The sequence below is a fragment of the Parasteatoda tepidariorum genome, chromosome 2 (assembly GCF_982258835.1).
Source record: "Parasteatoda tepidariorum strain Cologne lab strain chromosome 2, Ptep-v5.0, whole genome shotgun sequence".
Taxonomy (NCBI): domain Eukaryota; kingdom Metazoa; phylum Arthropoda; class Arachnida; order Araneae; family Theridiidae; genus Parasteatoda; species Parasteatoda tepidariorum.
Window position 1 is genome coordinate 20,776,512 of NC_141756.1, and position 16,791 is coordinate 20,793,302.

Genomic DNA, 16,791 nt, shown 5'->3' on the forward strand with positions numbered 1-16,791 from the left:
TTGTTTGACTTTTTGTTTAATTTTGATTCTATAAAATGTTTAAACTTTTTTTCTTCCAAGGAATGTTGAGTCAAAATTGCAGTTTTTCTTTTATAGTGGCTAAAATAAATTATCATTTGATTAAAATATTTTAATTTTCTTTGTTTTTCTTATTCTTACATTTATTTTCATGCTGTATTTTATACATTATACTAATAATTCTTTTTAATTAAAGAAGAATCAGTTGAGATAAATGATATTCCTTAAAATTACGACAATAGATAGTCAATATTAATTTTACTTTCCTCTGTTCACATTTCAGGCTTTTAATTTTAATTTTTCTTTAAATTTTCTGATTTTTTGATTATCTTTTCGAAAACGTTAAAATAACTAATCAGCTAAAAAGTTTCTATCATACTTTTCAAAGTGCGTGAATTGTAATAAAATCAAACCCTAAATCTGTGGATTGATAAAGATTGAAATCAATTGCTCATAATAAAGATCTCTCTATGTTTTTTGTTATAGAATAATTCACTAATTAATTTTATTTAAGTTATAAGTTTATTAAATTAAACTGAAGTTTCTATAGTGAGATTTTCTACTTTTTCTACTTTTTTGTATTAATTAAAAGTTCTTTTTGTACGTATCTGTATAATTTAATTTGTTAAAACTTTCTTTTGAACACTTTTCAGGATTAGCCTAAATGAATTTTAAACGGCAGTTTATTTGCATGTATAAAACGTTCAAAGATGAATTATGCATGGCGAGATACACACACTCACCCAATATTCACTTTATAATACAAATTTTCAATATGGAGCCGCTCTAGTTCAGGGGACGGAGCTTGACATAGGTTTGAATCCCAGTGGTGCACTGTTGGTACAAATTCTGCTCCTGGATCACAACACCCACAGTGCACATGTAAAATATATCCTGAGTGGTAGAAGGATCCTGAGTTAGAATTCCCTTGCCATCAGGCTGTGGGAGGATAAACTTGTTAAAGGAAAAAGTTTATGTGCTCCAAATGCCAATTTGTGTGGAGTAGGACTGGGCTATAAATCGATGTATCGAGACATATCGATTCAACGCATATATCGGCAAGACGATACAGCAACTTTCATTCAAGGCGATGCATCAGAAATCTGATTTAAGCCGTCGAGCAAAGACAACGAGCCCAAAACGATATAGCGATATAAGACACGCAAGGATATAAGATAACGATATAGCGATATAAGACTCTTCTCTTACGTTCCGATGTCGACTCGCGCTGTGGAAGACGATGTTCGTTTCATTACATTGAAATGGCCTTGATTGGTGAGCTGTAGAATCAGAATCAGAGTTTTGAGAACACATATCGTTATATCGCATGTTCCTTTTCGCACCTCTTAGCCTTTTTTTTCTTTGTCGTTACTTTTCTTGTAGATTATTTTCAGTGGGACTAACTTCGTGATCGCCATGTTACCTTGTTCTGAAGGCAATCTATTATCGAAAAGAATATATAAAGAAGAGTTTCTTCATTAATTAGATAAGTTTTTTTTTAAAAAAACTTCTTTTTATTTTTAAATGTGAAAATTATCGGCAATCTAATTTAGGCGCCCATAAAGAATTCAATTTGTTAGGTTATTTTTTACTTTCTTTTAATTTATTAAAAACTTTTTGGATGAAACTTCTCATAATTTAATGAGTTTTTATTACTGATTTTAAATTTATAAATCTTGTTGTTTTTATTTTTAGAAATAAAGTTAAAACAAAATTTATTTTTGTCATTTGGATTTGGACATAAATCAATCAACTTTGTTTATACAAAAAAATTTGAAATGTTTGCGTATTTTATTAATTTTTTTAAATCATTTAGCACTTCGTTTTATTAGAGAGTATAATAATTTTTTTTAAAAATATTCTTTTCATATTATTTGTTAATTAGCTAAATATATTATCGATTTAAGAAATTAAATTTTACTTTGTTTTTCGTTCATAATTCGGTCATTATTTAATTTAATTTAATTATTTATCTGAAATGATAAGGTCCCGCAGTGGACTGATCGTTAAGACACGGGGTCAGTGTGTGGGTGAGTGACCACTTGGATCAGTCTGCGTAGGGACCGAGGGTGTGCGGTATTGGTCCTCGTTAAACTGTTCTACCGTAAAGTGCTCGACTTCGCTTGCACGTCGTCGAGCAACCGAGCGGGGGTGCCATCCCATCTGCAGAGGATCAAAATTGTGATGGCATGTCTTCGGATCATCCTCAGGGATGTTTCCCAGACCGTCGCCAATAGCCCATTGTGCAGCTCTAGTGTGACGTAAATGAACTATAATAACTGAAATGATAATAATTAAAAATAGTGTTTTAAAAGCGCTTTTTTTTCTAAAATTTATTTAGCACATTATTTTTAAACATACAACAAATTTTTAACGATTCATTTAGAAATTGAACATTACGATCGAACTTAATAATTATGTAATTATTTATGCATAATAGTACAAGAAAATATTAATTTGTAAAAAACGCTTTAAAAAAAGTTTTTAACACTTTGTTTTACGCGTATTATGAATTTCTAAACAAACATTTCAATAAATATTTTATGTAAGATTTGTACATTGTAGTCAATTTATTTAATATCTTTCTTAAGCAAAACATATATATCTTCAAATTTATAAATTGATTGAAATCAATCTGAGTATGGAGTTTTGATAGAAATCTGACTTTCTGTGCCTTACAAGTAAATGAAATTCAAAAATACTATATCGCGATACATCGCTATATTGCGATGCAAAACTGACGATGCATCACGATATATAATTTCTAATATCGCCCAGTCCTAGTGTGGAGCATTACCTGGGTGATACGCATCACTGATCCTCTATGACATTGAGCGAATGGCTAGAACTGGATTACTGTGTATATATGTGTCAGGTGATCAAGGGTGTGCACATGGGACATGTGCAGTATGTTCCAGACATTAAGTGAGTGTGCATCTCGCCATGCATCATCCACTTTTGTACATCGTATACTTACTAATGCTATATTCTGCAATTAATGCTATATTTTTTTATTTGTTGATCTGCCAATGATTTGGTATAATTTTGCTGTAAGTTATATAGTATTTCATTTGAAATTTGTTTTCCCTGTGAAGCAGCATTTAAACAAAAACTAGTGTTATATGGTTAAACAAAAACTAGTGTATAATGTTTTTTTTTTTTCTATTTTTTCGTAGTTAAATTGAGAAAAAAAATTCAAAGAATAACACTAAATCACTTACTCTTCCAAATCCATAATCCGCAGATTTAACTAAACATTTCCTTTTAAAAATAATAACAAAACTGGAGAAAAAAGAAAATTTGGTAAAAAAGCATCATTGTGGCATCACAGTAGAGTTACTGCATTTAATGTAAGAAATACGTACTGCATATATCAATGCTATTTCATTGTTGTTGGACTAGCATTAATATGTGCTGTTTCTGATGAGCTGTGATTTTGCAGGTGTTAAATTTAAACTTAAAACATTTATGAATTATTAGTTAATGCTGAACCAAGTAGCATTTTGGAATAATCTAAAAATTAATTGTATAGTGGTTTTAAAACATTAAAAGGCTGAAAAGGGAAAAATGTATCTAAAGTAAAAATTTTCTGAAATAAAAATTATGTATCTTCAAAATTCAAATAGCATAATTAATAATAATAAAATAAGTATATATTAAATATTGTTTTGTGCATTCATGAATAATCATAATTATTTTAAAACATTTTCTTTGTTTGCACGAGATTCAACATTTATATTTCAGTTTAATCATACTAAATTATTTCCTTTAAACACAGTTTAATTTCAACTGAGATAAAATAAGTTAAGGAACAATAAAAAGAGAGTCATAAAAAAAATAGTTACTTCTAAAAAATGTAACTTAATGTACCATTGGCACTCTCCAGTTATGGTATTTTTAATTGGTAATATTATTAGATTATGACACAAAATTGCATATTTTAATAAATTGTTTCAATAATTTCAGAGTTTCAAATCAGAAATTGTCAATCTCGAAAGAATCATCTCTGGGAAAGATGAAGTTACTCAACAGAAAGAAGAAATAATATTAAAATTAACTTCACATAATCAGCAACAAGAGCAACAAATTGAACTCTTGAATAATGAAGTGGAGAAAGCTAAATTGTTAACTAAGGAAGCTGAGGAAGTTTCTGGAAAAACTCACAGTGAATTAATTAAGAAAATATCTGATTTAGAAGTTAAATTCCATGCATTGATACAAGAAAAGGAAAAGGTAATTGCACAAAATTTTTAACTTATCTTTCCATTTATTTTGTATTAAGCGGAAATAGGAATAAATTTTTTTTGAAGAATTTAATTTTTTAAATATTTTATTTCGTTCTTCATTTAATTTTTATATCAGTTAAACTTATGTTGAAAAATGAGCCTTTTTTAACCTCACTGTTGGGTGTTGTCTGATTGGACTGCACTTTCTCCAATTGTATCTGATTATTTTGAATCAACTCTAATGTAATGTCCCCAAATATTTTAGAGCCTGAAATATTTAGATTATGCACATTTGAAATATTTCCTGATTATACACAGTTGGGGAGGCCGGTTGATTGCTAACATCATCTGCCTTCTGATCTAAATTGTGGTAGTTTAGTGCACACATGTGTCAATATTATCATGGTATTATCATTTAGAATCCATTCCAAACCATTGTCTGTTGCTAATTAGTGTAGCTTTAGTGAAAGTTTAACAACCAAAACAAAAATAATAAATTTTGAATTACTTTTTATAATTGTTAATGTACCCATTATCTTATTGAACTCTTATCTCCTAAAAAAACTTCTCTGTTCTCTTAGAAAAACTTGTTAATTTTTAAAATATTTCATACTTTAAATTATGAAATATTTTTTTGTTAAAAGTTGTAAACTTGTTTGTGAGTTAAGAAATAACAATAGTGGTTTAATTTAAGTATCATCCTTTATTTGATTCTTTTTTTTTTCTTCACTCTATAATTTTTACCTATAAGTAGTAGACATAAAACTGATTAAGTTAAAGTAAAATATGATAGAATAGCAAAAACAAAAATTTTAGTTTCTGCTTTTATTTGCGATATTCAATTTGATATTGCTAAAGAAAGGTTGTTTGTTTTTTTTTTAAAAATTTATTGAAAAAATTATATATTTCTGTCAGATATGTGCTGAAATGAGAAAAATTAAGTGACATTACTAATGAGAAAGGTTGCACTTTTTGGTAATTAGTCACTTAAAAATATAATTATTTCTAGATTGAGTTTTCATGTTCTAAAAAAATTATTTGAAATGAAAGGTGATAAGTTATTGTGTAACATTTGTAAACAGGGCTCCCATATGTCAGTAAGAACAGGGAAAACCTGAAATTGTCAGGGAATTTTATTTTAACTCTAAAAAGCAGAGAATTGTCTGGAAAAATTGCAATTTTTTACTAAAAAAAACTGAAAAATTCATATATTATAAAAAATTCATATTCCTGGAAAATAACCAGTTTTATAATGTCAATAACAGTAATCAATTATTGAGTGTTGATTTAATTAATTCTAACATCTATTTCAATTATTTAAAAAAAATCCACCTTTTAGTGAAACTTTTCCATGTTTCGATTCTCATCCTATTATATGTTTTTGCTCACAAAATCTATTTAACATTACAAATTTTAAAAAAAAAAATCAAAATTTTCTGATGAAGAATAACATGGTATAGATAAAATACGGTATTGATTTTCATTAAAATTTATCTAATGTACCTGAAAAAAATCAAGGATTTTTTTCTTCTGAAATTAAGTGTGAACTTTGTGTAAATGACTAATTACCATACAACTTATTTATTTGGTTTGAAATGTGTTTTTTGATTCATTAAAGGAATACTTAGTAAGGAAAAGGAATGAAATAATAGACAGGGTTATTAGGTCTTCAATATGTTAATGTTTATTATTGTTAGGAAACTGGCATTTGTTTTAATTTAAATTGGCTTTTTAAACAAAAATAATGGTTGTTACTTTATAAAAGGTGTTCTTCTGAATAATGTTCTGAAAATATCAAATTGTCTTTTCATAATCAAGTTACTTATATTAGTTTTTATTTTAACTCTGCTTTCATAATAGATGACAAAGGTAAAATCAGTTTTTTTCTTTTCTTATTGGTTTTAATGTTTTAAATTTCTGAAATAAAAGATCAATAGTATATTGGTTGAATTAATATTTTATATGATTTTTGTTATAAGATTTTTATTAAATATTTTTTTGCTGTATTTCATCAAGAATTAGGGTTATGAATTTCATCATATTCTTCTATTTTTAAAATATTTACTTTTGTGTGAAATACTGCTTGTATTACTGTTCACTTGTCGTAAATTAAAATGACTTTCCTTTCTATGAGTAGGAATTTAATTTTAACCGAAATGTTTAATTATTTTCCTGTTTTGCTCTTCAACATTTCTAAACCTAGAATGAAGATCCTATGTGATTTTTTTTGTTGCTTGTTTTACTTAAAATTTTATAGTAATTGCTGAGTGTTGTCATTTAATTATGCTACCAAAAATTCTATTGACTTTTATAAGTTGGTAAAATTACAAAGTTTATTGTAAGCTTAAGGGAGAAAATTAAAGTTCAGGAAGTTTTAAATTGACCACAATTGTGGCCATTAACATCAAAAGCTGTATGAATAATTTTAATACACTTGAATAATTTATGAAATAAACCTTTAATTTAAGTATTTAATAAGCATACATATTTTTAGATTCATTTATTATAAAGTTTTTCTAAAAAAAGTGTATTGCATTTAGATAGCTAGTGAAGAACTTAAAACTCGAACTGATAAAAAGAATCTTGAGGAAGTTAGGGATGCTTTAATGAAAGAAAAAGTTCTGCAACAAGAAGTTGTGAAAGATAAAGAAGCCAAATTGGAAGCTTTGCAAGCAGAGGTCATCAGGATGCAGTCAGATTTCTCTTTACATAAACAAGATTTGGAGCAAAAATTAAATATATCAGTTATGGAGAAGGAAGCTGCCTCAGAGTTAAAACAACATTTGTAAGTTGTAAAAGTTTTGTCTTGGTCATTGTTTGCAGTGAATCATCTTTCTATTTTTACATTTTGCAAATATTTCTTAAAATATTAAGTATGAATAAATTTTCTTATTTAATTAAAGAACCTTTTAATTCTGTAAAAAGGATGTGTTCATTAGGTAATCTTATGTTTTCAATTCATTAATTTTTCGTTTGATTTCTCTTGTGTCAAATTATATTTTATTTTGTGTTTTCATAATTTATTATAATTTTTTTTTTAAATTTTGAATATTTGCTTAAAGTAGTGAAAAGAACCTTTTTAAAAATCGCTTGAATAGTTCCTGAAAAATCGAATTTTAAGCACCTGACTTTTTTGAAGTTCAGTTTCAGGACTCGGGAAGTATTTGACCAACTTCGCTCAAATTTTGTATTTTGCCATATAAAATTATATTCTTTAAAATGATGCTAAAAATTGTATACCGTACTAAATTTTTAGCATCATTTTAAGCAAAGCTTTTTGACCATTCTTGAATAAAATAATCAATATTATCTAATAGTTATTTTTGTCTGGAATTATCTTTGGATAATGAAATTTTATAACTGTACGCGAAATTTTTTCAACTCTCTTAATAAAAAAATGGGCCTGCTCTGATCTTTTAAACTGTTCTTCCTCTTGATCTGAAAATTTTTTTTTTCAATTTAAATGAAAATGAAAATAAATTTTAAAAAAAGTATATGAAAATAAACAATTCTACAGTATTAAGTTACCTATTCAAAATTATTAACTACATAATTTCCAATTAAAGAAAAGGTTAACTTTGTGCTCTATATGAATAAAGCTGAAACAACAAGAAAAGAGTACAAATATGCCACCATAAAGAGAGATATGGCCATAATCGTTCTACAATAATGGGGCACCACAGTGAAAACACTTCATTATTGCACTAAAATAATCCTGTATCTTCTTTGTATGACATTGTTTATGCTCTTTGCGTGTTGATTTAGCTTTATTCATAATTTGAATGCTTTTAAATGTTAAGAAATAAAATTACAAAAACAGACATACTATAGTTTTGATTCAATATGCTGAAGCCTTCCATAGTGTTGAAACAGAGAGTAACAGACTGTGGTATGTCTGCTTTGAAACTTTTATTTGTGCTTTATTCATGTTGTTTAGCTTTATTCCTGTACAGCAGAAAGTATGAATTATCTTCATTTGAAAACTTCTTACTTGTTAACATTTTTGTTTGTTATGTATGCATTATTGAACAAAAGTGCTAATAATGTTACTTTTAATTAAAAAAAAAGCAATAATTTTTCAGAGATCTGCAACACTCTGTTGTTGAAGAACTGCAAGAAGAACTTCAAAAGTATGAGGAAAAATGTAAAAAATTGGAATCTCAGTGCATACAAATACCAACTTTGACATCTGAGAATGCTCAGGTTGGTTTTTTATTCTATTAGTTTCTACATAATACAGTGAAATCAATTGTAGAATTACCGCAGGAATTTTCTTGTAACTTTTTTTTATCCCCTATAATATTGTCATTTTTAATATTTTTTCGCTTAAAAATTCTGAGTAGTTTTTGAGAATATTGATTTGCTTGATTATTCAGGTATCCCACGGGTTCTGTAAAGGCCACATAAATGCTTGTTTTTACTTTTTATTACTATAAGCCCTTAGAAGAAACTCAGCAGTAGTTCTTGAAAAATGCAAATTTTTCACAGTGAATTTTTTATTTTTTTATTTTTGAATGAAAAATTTTTTTTTCTTGATGATCTGATTCTGATATCTTTTCACCACCAAATCAATAATAAAAATATTTTTGAGTCAAAATTGGCAATCCGCTGTCAATAATCCATTGCTTACAGCAATGGATTATTCCATTCATTCCTTTGCTGTAAGAGAAACTCATGGCACTGTTATCTGCACATACTGACTAATTTCATAAATAAAAAATCTTGGAAACAAAGAGTGGTAGACAGAGACACGATGGCATGTCTCTTGTGAAAGTTTTAAAAACATTATACAAAAATTTTGGAATTTAGTTACAAAAGTAACTTGCAGGTGGCGAGGTGCAATGTACAGATTTTTTGGAAAAAGTAAAATTTTTGATGAACTAGCCTGTAAAGTTCAGGAAACTCAGTGTTTGATTAAATACATTTGGCCGTGGTGGCTCAGGTGATAGAGCATTTGCCTTCCATTGAGGTGAACTGGATTCGAATCCAGCAATGACTGGTTGATACGAATTCCATACCCTCCTTATACCGACCACAATGCTGAAGTAAAATATCATAAGTGGTAAACGGATCATGGATTACAGTCCCCTTGCTGTCAGGCTAACCGTGGTAGGTTTTCCTCTCTATGTAATGCAAAAGCAGATTAGTTCCATCAAAAAATCCTCCCTGAAGGCAAATTTTTCCAAATACTTGATCCAAGAGTTCCCTTGTCTTCTGGATTGGCTTCAAAATTGCAAGGCTATGGAGTTGACCATTAGTAGTCTTAAACCCAAAAAACTTGGTTGGCTGTTCAACGACGGTTATAAAATTATATACGTTATTTATATTTCCTTATCCATTGCAACAACCTCTTTTTATGTTTAAATGGCCAGGCTACCATCGGTTTTCAACTTTTGTGACTAAATTCCTGTATAAATCCTGTTAAAAACTAATTCCTGTTTTGTTCTAAATTCCTTCTCATACACTTTATTTCATTGTCCTTTGTTTTTGAGATTTAATTTTAAAATCTATCACCCCTATGCATACATACTATTGGAATATGTATGTATGCATGCATGCATGTATATTCCATTAGTAATTTGAGCTCTCCCCCACAATATGGGAAATTTGCATACCACACCTATGTTCAAAAGCACCTCTGGAAGTTCATTAACCTATCCCTAACAGTGTAGTAAAATCTATTCATTTTCTTCCATTTTTCTCCTATCTTTGTTTTAAATTTTAAATTAATTACATTTTAATTCTTTTTTATTTAAAGTTAGCAAAAAAAGTTGAGGAATCTGAAGCAGCTATAAAAGAAAAGTCTAAAAAGTAAGTTTTCCATGTCTCACAAAAAAAAAACAAAAAAAAAAACTTATTTGTTGACTATTTAAATTTATGTTCATTTTCCAGATTGGAGCAAGTGGAGGTGCAAAAACAATGTGCAGAGGAATCTCTTAGTAATACTCAAAACATATTTAAAGAAAAAGAAGCTGAATGTTTATCTTTAAAAGAACAGGTTTGTTAATAACTCAAGTTGATGTTTATTTCTTTAAAAAATGTAAAACTCAAATCATATATTACATAATAACAACGGTAAATTTCGTTTTCCTTTTTTTGCATTATAATTTATAAGACCAGTTAAAACAATTGGTTCTCTTTGTGTCCAACAGTGGACTGATTGTAAGTTATTGTCTACAGTTCCCAATGAATGACCAAAATCAAGCATTACTGGCAGTGGTCAGTCAGCGGACAAAGATTCTGCAGAGGGTCAAAATTGTGAAGGCATTTCATTGGATCATTTTTAGGGTTGTTTCTTAGACCAGCACCAGTAGCCCATTAAGCATTTATGTTTTGCCAACCCTCGCTTTCTTAAAATATTTTCTTTTGAAGAGAAAGAAGCTCAGGAAAGCAAAAGTTCAGTGACGGAAAAAAGAGTTTGGATGTTTTTACACAGTTACAGAACCTAATTAAGGAGATAATTTGAGCACTCTAGCAAAAAATTTAAGTTTTGTACAGTTGCAAAATGTAAACTGTATGTAAATAAATAATTTATGTGATTCCTAATAATTAGTTTCATGCTATCATCACAGTTATTATTTTGACTAAAGTGTTTATAGTGTTTTGACTAAAGTCAAAATCCTAAATTTTCATTTTTATGAAATTTTCAGTGTTTTCTATCAAGTTCGTGATATCTGGGTTTAATTTCATATTTCATGGTAAAATTAAAAGTCAAGCGGATCATTAAATTGTGTGGAGTGTGGGAGTTTAAAAACAAATGAATTACATGGATAATCTGTAAAACTTTTGTGAAATACTACCTGCATGTGTTTTATGGCTTTAAAACGTCATTTTTTTAAACTGTCATTTATTATTTTCTTAAAAAATTTTCAGTACAGCAAAAAAAATTATTGCTTAAAATATAAAAGAAAAAAAGAAGAAAAATTTGTGGGATTTTCTGTCAAAGTAGAACAGTTGACAAGGGAGAATCTCAGACGAAGTATTGCAAAAACAGCATCACACGTAAATCTATTAAAGTATGAGACAGTCTCTCTTTCTAGACAAAATACTAAAGTAATATTAAAAAATTGTGTTAATAGTAGCATTTTGTGCAGCAAACAAAATTTTGTCTTTTAACAAGTTTAAGGATAAAATGACTAACAATTTGATCACTAGAAGCTGAAAATCATAGGTAGATTTAAGATTTTCTTTTATGATTTATAATTCATATAAGAGATTTTTTCTTTATTACGAAATGTATTTTCTATTACAGTTATTTAGTTGAACTGTTTTTAAAAAGATTATTATTAATTTTTTTATGTAATTAAAAATTGTCAAACATTCTTCAAATTAAATCGTTTGTTATCCATGATCATTTTGATAAGTATTAAGGCTTGACTATTTATCCTAGATTACCTTTTGACATTTTCTTGTGTTAAACCAGCTTTGAGGAAACTTACTGAACATAAAACATATAAAAAATTCGAAGTGTAGTTAAAAAATAAAAGTATAACAAAATTCAAAATATGTAAACAATTCGTATTGAAAGCAAAATTTGATTTTTTAAATAATATAATATTAAGAATGTAAGATTTAATTTAATTTTAGTTAATTTTATTATTTCAAAATTTAGATGCTTATTTTGCAAAAAGGAAATGATTCTACGGAACAACTTAAATCTAGAATTAAATCTTTAGAAGAGGACAATAAGCTTTTGAAGTTAAAAGCTGATATGAAGCCTTCTTCAAATGACAATCTCTCTAGTAAAACAGGTTGGTTTTATTAGTTTTTTCTCTTCTTCTAAACTTTTCTTTTTCCGAAAATTTTTTTTTTTTAAAAAAATAGTATGCATACTTATTTACTCAAATTATTTTTTTGTAAGATTTGAAAGTTTTTTTTACAAAATTAGTTTTTTTTAAAATTTTTTTTCACTTTTAAAAAATAGATTGTAATATGTACAGGATGTTATTTATATTTGTATTTTTTGTTTTTATATACTAAATTTTATGGCTTACCTTAAAATAAAGTTATTATATTTTTATAGATGTATAACTTTTCATAATTTTTGGTTTTAACGATTTTTAATTTTCCAATTAATATCTATATTTAAGTTTTAAAAGGAACTTCAATTGTTAGAAAAACTTTTATAAACTCAGATAAAATTACCAGTTTTATTAGTCAAAGAGTGACAAACAGTGTTTTCTTTTACAATTTCGAAACAGCTCTCTATAATTTGTTATTATTAAAACCAATGACATTGATGTAACTTTTGAAATTGATTGTGATTCTGTTCTACGACAAAAAATATTTTCAATTTAAATTAGTATCTGAAGTACAACAACTTCAGAATTAGTCACAATACTCTTTGAATGTGTAAAAAAATCTGCAGTTTTTTGGTATTGATTAATCACAGCACCTTATTAAATGGAAAAATAGGAGAAAAGAAACTAATAATAAAAAATATCCAAATGAACTTTAATTAAGAGGTCGGGAATGTTTTTTTTTTTTTTTTTTGACAAAATAATAGAACAAATCAAAACTCTAACAAAAATCGTTATTATTCAATTAGTAATTGGATTTTTCTTAAAGCAATAGGAAACAAAATATCAACTGTACAACTTTTCGCTAAAGAATTTCAATTGCGACTGGTTTTTAGATAGGGTGAAAAAATTTATATATGACATTTTTGATGCATTTTAAACATTGACTATAAATGTGAATCACCACAAAAGTGGATAGAATGCTTATGACTTGCCAATTTTTGCATTATTGGTGTTTTTTTTAAAATTCAAAATACCTGAAAACTAGCTAGAAAACTGTTAATTGCAAAAAAAGCTATTTTGTTTTTTAAAAAAAAGCTATTTTTAAAACAAAATAATCATATGTAAGAATGTAGTTTTAATTATAACATTTAAATTAAAAGATTTGTTTCAGTTCAGAGTTTTGCAATTTAAGCAAAGTAGTTATAAAATCTATGCTCTTGAAGTTTTCTAGGTGAAATATAGTGGACAGTTGTTGACAAAGAGAATTTGAGTAACTTATGGCACATAATTTTAAATCACTGTTTAGTCAAAAACAAAAAGGGAAAAATCGTTTTGCCAATATTTTGTGCAAAATATTGGAAATATATATCCTTTTTAAAATTTAATATTATCTTGTTTCTTGTTTGCATAAAAAATTTTTGTTTTTCAACTTCATCTTATAATTTAATACCTTGTTTCTTGTAACCATTAAAAATTGTTCTTTTTAGCTGCTGTTGATTCTAATCAAATGGATTCAGAAGAACACGAATCTTTACTGAGTCAGGTAAATATTGCGAACTTAAATGTACATTATAGCATACACATATTTTGTATGAATATGATTATAGCAAAATAATAATGCTTTGGATTAGTTATTTATTGAAAGAAGAGAAAAGGGTACCAGCTTTGGTGCTGTCCATCATTTGGTGTCATCTGTGTTGGTTTTTGGCAATCTTGCTATGCCTATTAAAAGATAGCTTTAAAAAGCTAGGTATTTTGCCGTAGTTTAGTGGTGTGTGTTAAAAGCTGAAAAAAAGTTTGAGACCGTTTTACTACTTTTACTTGTGATAAACTTGACAAATGTGTTCAATAACTTGAAATTGTCTTTCTGCATATCTTGATTTGCTTATTCAAAGTTTTGAATGAGTCTTTTTCTTTTTGTTGCTTTTAATATAGCTTTCAGACAAAAGTTATAGAAAGAAAAATAAAAAATTCTTGCTTCTTCAGAGTGTGCCTTGAGTAAAAGATAAATTACTGAAAGAATTGATGTGTCTAAAATACTTATTTTGTCGAGTTATGTATTTTACAATTTTTTGTTTAATCCTATATTTTACAAAAAGAGAAAAAAAAAAAGCAAGTCTCCGTCGTAGCTAACTTCTGACTGTGAACATTACATCATCAATTAAGTATTAATAAATTTGAAACGTTAACTGCAATATCCTGTTACCTTTAGAGCAGTATGAAATGTTATAAAAAATTGTAGACATCTAAACGACAATTAAAAGCAAAATCCTAGCTGCAAAAATAACACATTTAAGATCATTCATTAATGTTGTTAATCAAAATTTATGGCCAAAACTTATGTTTACTGTGAAAAATTTTTTAGTCTTAATGTTCCTGATTTGCTATATTGCTGGCATGGTTTAATCTTTTGTAACTATTGAATCAAAATAAAAGGTAGCTCTGTTGTGATGTGGGCAGCTGTTTGATATCGTCTACACAAATGTTTAAACAAATTCAATGGTTTATAATGATATACATGACGAAAACTTCATCCCGTTAAAAGATGAACAAATGGACCAAACTCTGATTTTGTTGCAAGGTAATCAAGACTTAACGCTGGTTTTAATCAAGTGCTGGACAAAATTTATAGAAGGCTCCTTTCTTAAAGCACAAAAAATCTTATTTATGAAGACCCTTTATTCAAAATTATAGTTTTTTTATAGATATAAATTTGCAATTTTCTTTTAAATTTTGGTAATTTTCTTTTTTAAAAAAATTAGTTATAAAATGCTATCTTTTTGTAAGGAGTTCTAAGCAGGTCATCAGCAAATATAATATATATTTAAAATTAATCCCTTCAACCATTAAGATATAATCATTATGTTGATCTGCTTATAAAATGATAATTTTTTATGTGTGTAATGACTGCTACTTGAGTTATTAATTAATGAAAACTAATTTCATTATTTGGCAAAGAAAATACATTGATTTTTTTTTTCCAAGCTTACTGTGAAAATTTCAAGCTATAGCATTTAAAACTCTAAAACCTTAAATGTTGAATAAAAATATCATTATTAATTCAAGTTCAAAATTAAAATTAATTACATTGTTTCTTTTAAAACAGATTGACTTTTTGAACTCCATAATTGTTGATATGAAACAAAAGAATGAAGAATTGAGCAGAGAGAATGAATTGTTCAAAAATCCTATCGAGCACAGTGATTTAAATCTGTAAGTAATTAACTTAGGACATTATACTGTTTGATTAATTAGGTTAGGAGTGACTTTTGTTAAAAATAGAATGTCTGATTTTTATTAGTATTGATTTAGTATTTTATTTCATCTGCTGCTTATCACAGATTTTTGTTAAATTAACAATATCTTTAAAAGCTGATCGACTTGGTTATATCTATGCATAAAATCGAGCAGATCTTTATTTATATATGTTATATTTCCCGAATTGCAGTAGTTTTTCTGTGTATCTTTTCTATAGAATGTTAGTTTTGAAATTATGTAAACTTTATTCCCTTATAATTTACTAGAAACTTTTTTTAACTACTAAGTATGTCTTAAGAAGTTTCCTTGTAAACCTAGTTTTATTTCTGTTTATTTTATTTATTTTTATTTATTGTTAACACTTCTAAATAAAAGTTATTTTATTCTCAGTCAATAAATGAAAAAAAAAAAAAAAAAATTAGCTTTAGTTACTATCAACCTTGAGTAACTTTTCCAAATTTTTCCAAAATTTTTTTTTTTTATGCTTCTACAGCAGTTGGGGAGAAGAAAATAATGTCTACTCTTGGGGGTAAACTTATAGATTTATATTTAAATATATTCTCATGCTAATGAAAAAATAACTCTCATTTTCCTACAGATCTTGGGCAAAAATTGCCTAATTAAACAAAAATTTACCAGATATCTTTTGCAAACTTCACACATCAAAGTTGTTAAGGTACTCAAATTGCTTACTCACAATCACTTAATGACTTGATTAAATTCTCTTTGATAAATTATCTCAGAATGGAAAATCTCTTTCCTCACTTTTTCCAACATTGCAACTATCAGCTCTAATTATTTTTCACGCTCAGTCATTTGAGTAACTGCTGTTTGCCAACCAGTATTCTTTTTTAAAAGGATGGCAAAGTATTCACAGTTAACGGTATTTAATTTTAGTTATCTTCTTTCAAATCCCAATTTCTAGCCTAGCTAGATAAGGTCCATGAGTTTGTTCACCTTCAAAAAGTCTAAAACAAGTAAGGGTCTTTCTATAAGGTCTTGTTTTAAAAGACCGAGGCAGTTCAGTAGATGTTCAGGGGATGCCTGGGCCGAAGAGCATGTGGTACAGAGGCAAAACACTTTTCTCCTTCAGAGTACCTCAGTGATTTCAGGTGTCCACAGCGGAGACATGTGGTGGCAGTTTGAGACTGGCGGTCTTTGTCAGCTGTCAAACAGCTACCCGGTCTGGTACCCTGGTACCAATTGTGACTGGGTGGAGTGAGCCATGCTGATTTATTTTTGGCTTTAGCAATGGAGAAGAGCTCTGAGAAGGCAAGAGACACTGGAGGCGCAGTGGCCTCAGCTGCACCTGCCTTGGCTAGACTATCTGCCATTTCATTGCCTGATATATCTCCGTGTGAAGGTATCCATTGTACGTGAATTCGACAATATTTGGAGAAGTGTAAAAGTTTATAAAGGATGTTCGTGCTAGTATTGTCCCTCACTCTGTGCCAGCTACCCAAGTGCGCGCTTCTACTGTCGGTAAGGATCCAAATCTCTTTCGGAATTGAAAGAGACAGTATTGAGGCAAGTCCATCATCATCAAT

General features: G+C 27.9%; 1 protein-coding gene across 2 annotated transcripts in view; it reads left to right on the forward strand.

The window, feature by feature from the left end:
* The window catches only part of LOC107437215 (uncharacterized), a 50,658-nt gene that overhangs the window by 27,978 nt on the left and 5,889 nt on the right, over positions 1-16,791 (forward strand). For both annotated transcript variants that reach the window (XM_087156959.1, XM_087156958.1), the window contains exons 20-27: positions 3,985-4,251; positions 6,785-7,029; positions 8,327-8,447; positions 10,003-10,055; positions 10,137-10,242; positions 11,857-11,995; positions 13,474-13,529; positions 15,093-15,199. In XM_087156959.1, the coding sequence (XP_087013085.1) occupies positions 3,985-4,251; positions 6,785-7,029; positions 8,327-8,447; positions 10,003-10,055; positions 10,137-10,242; positions 11,857-11,995; positions 13,474-13,529; positions 15,093-15,199 (1,094 nt within the window). The remainder of the gene's footprint in view (positions 1-3,984; positions 4,252-6,784; positions 7,030-8,326; positions 8,448-10,002; positions 10,056-10,136; positions 10,243-11,856; positions 11,996-13,473; positions 13,530-15,092; positions 15,200-16,791) is intronic.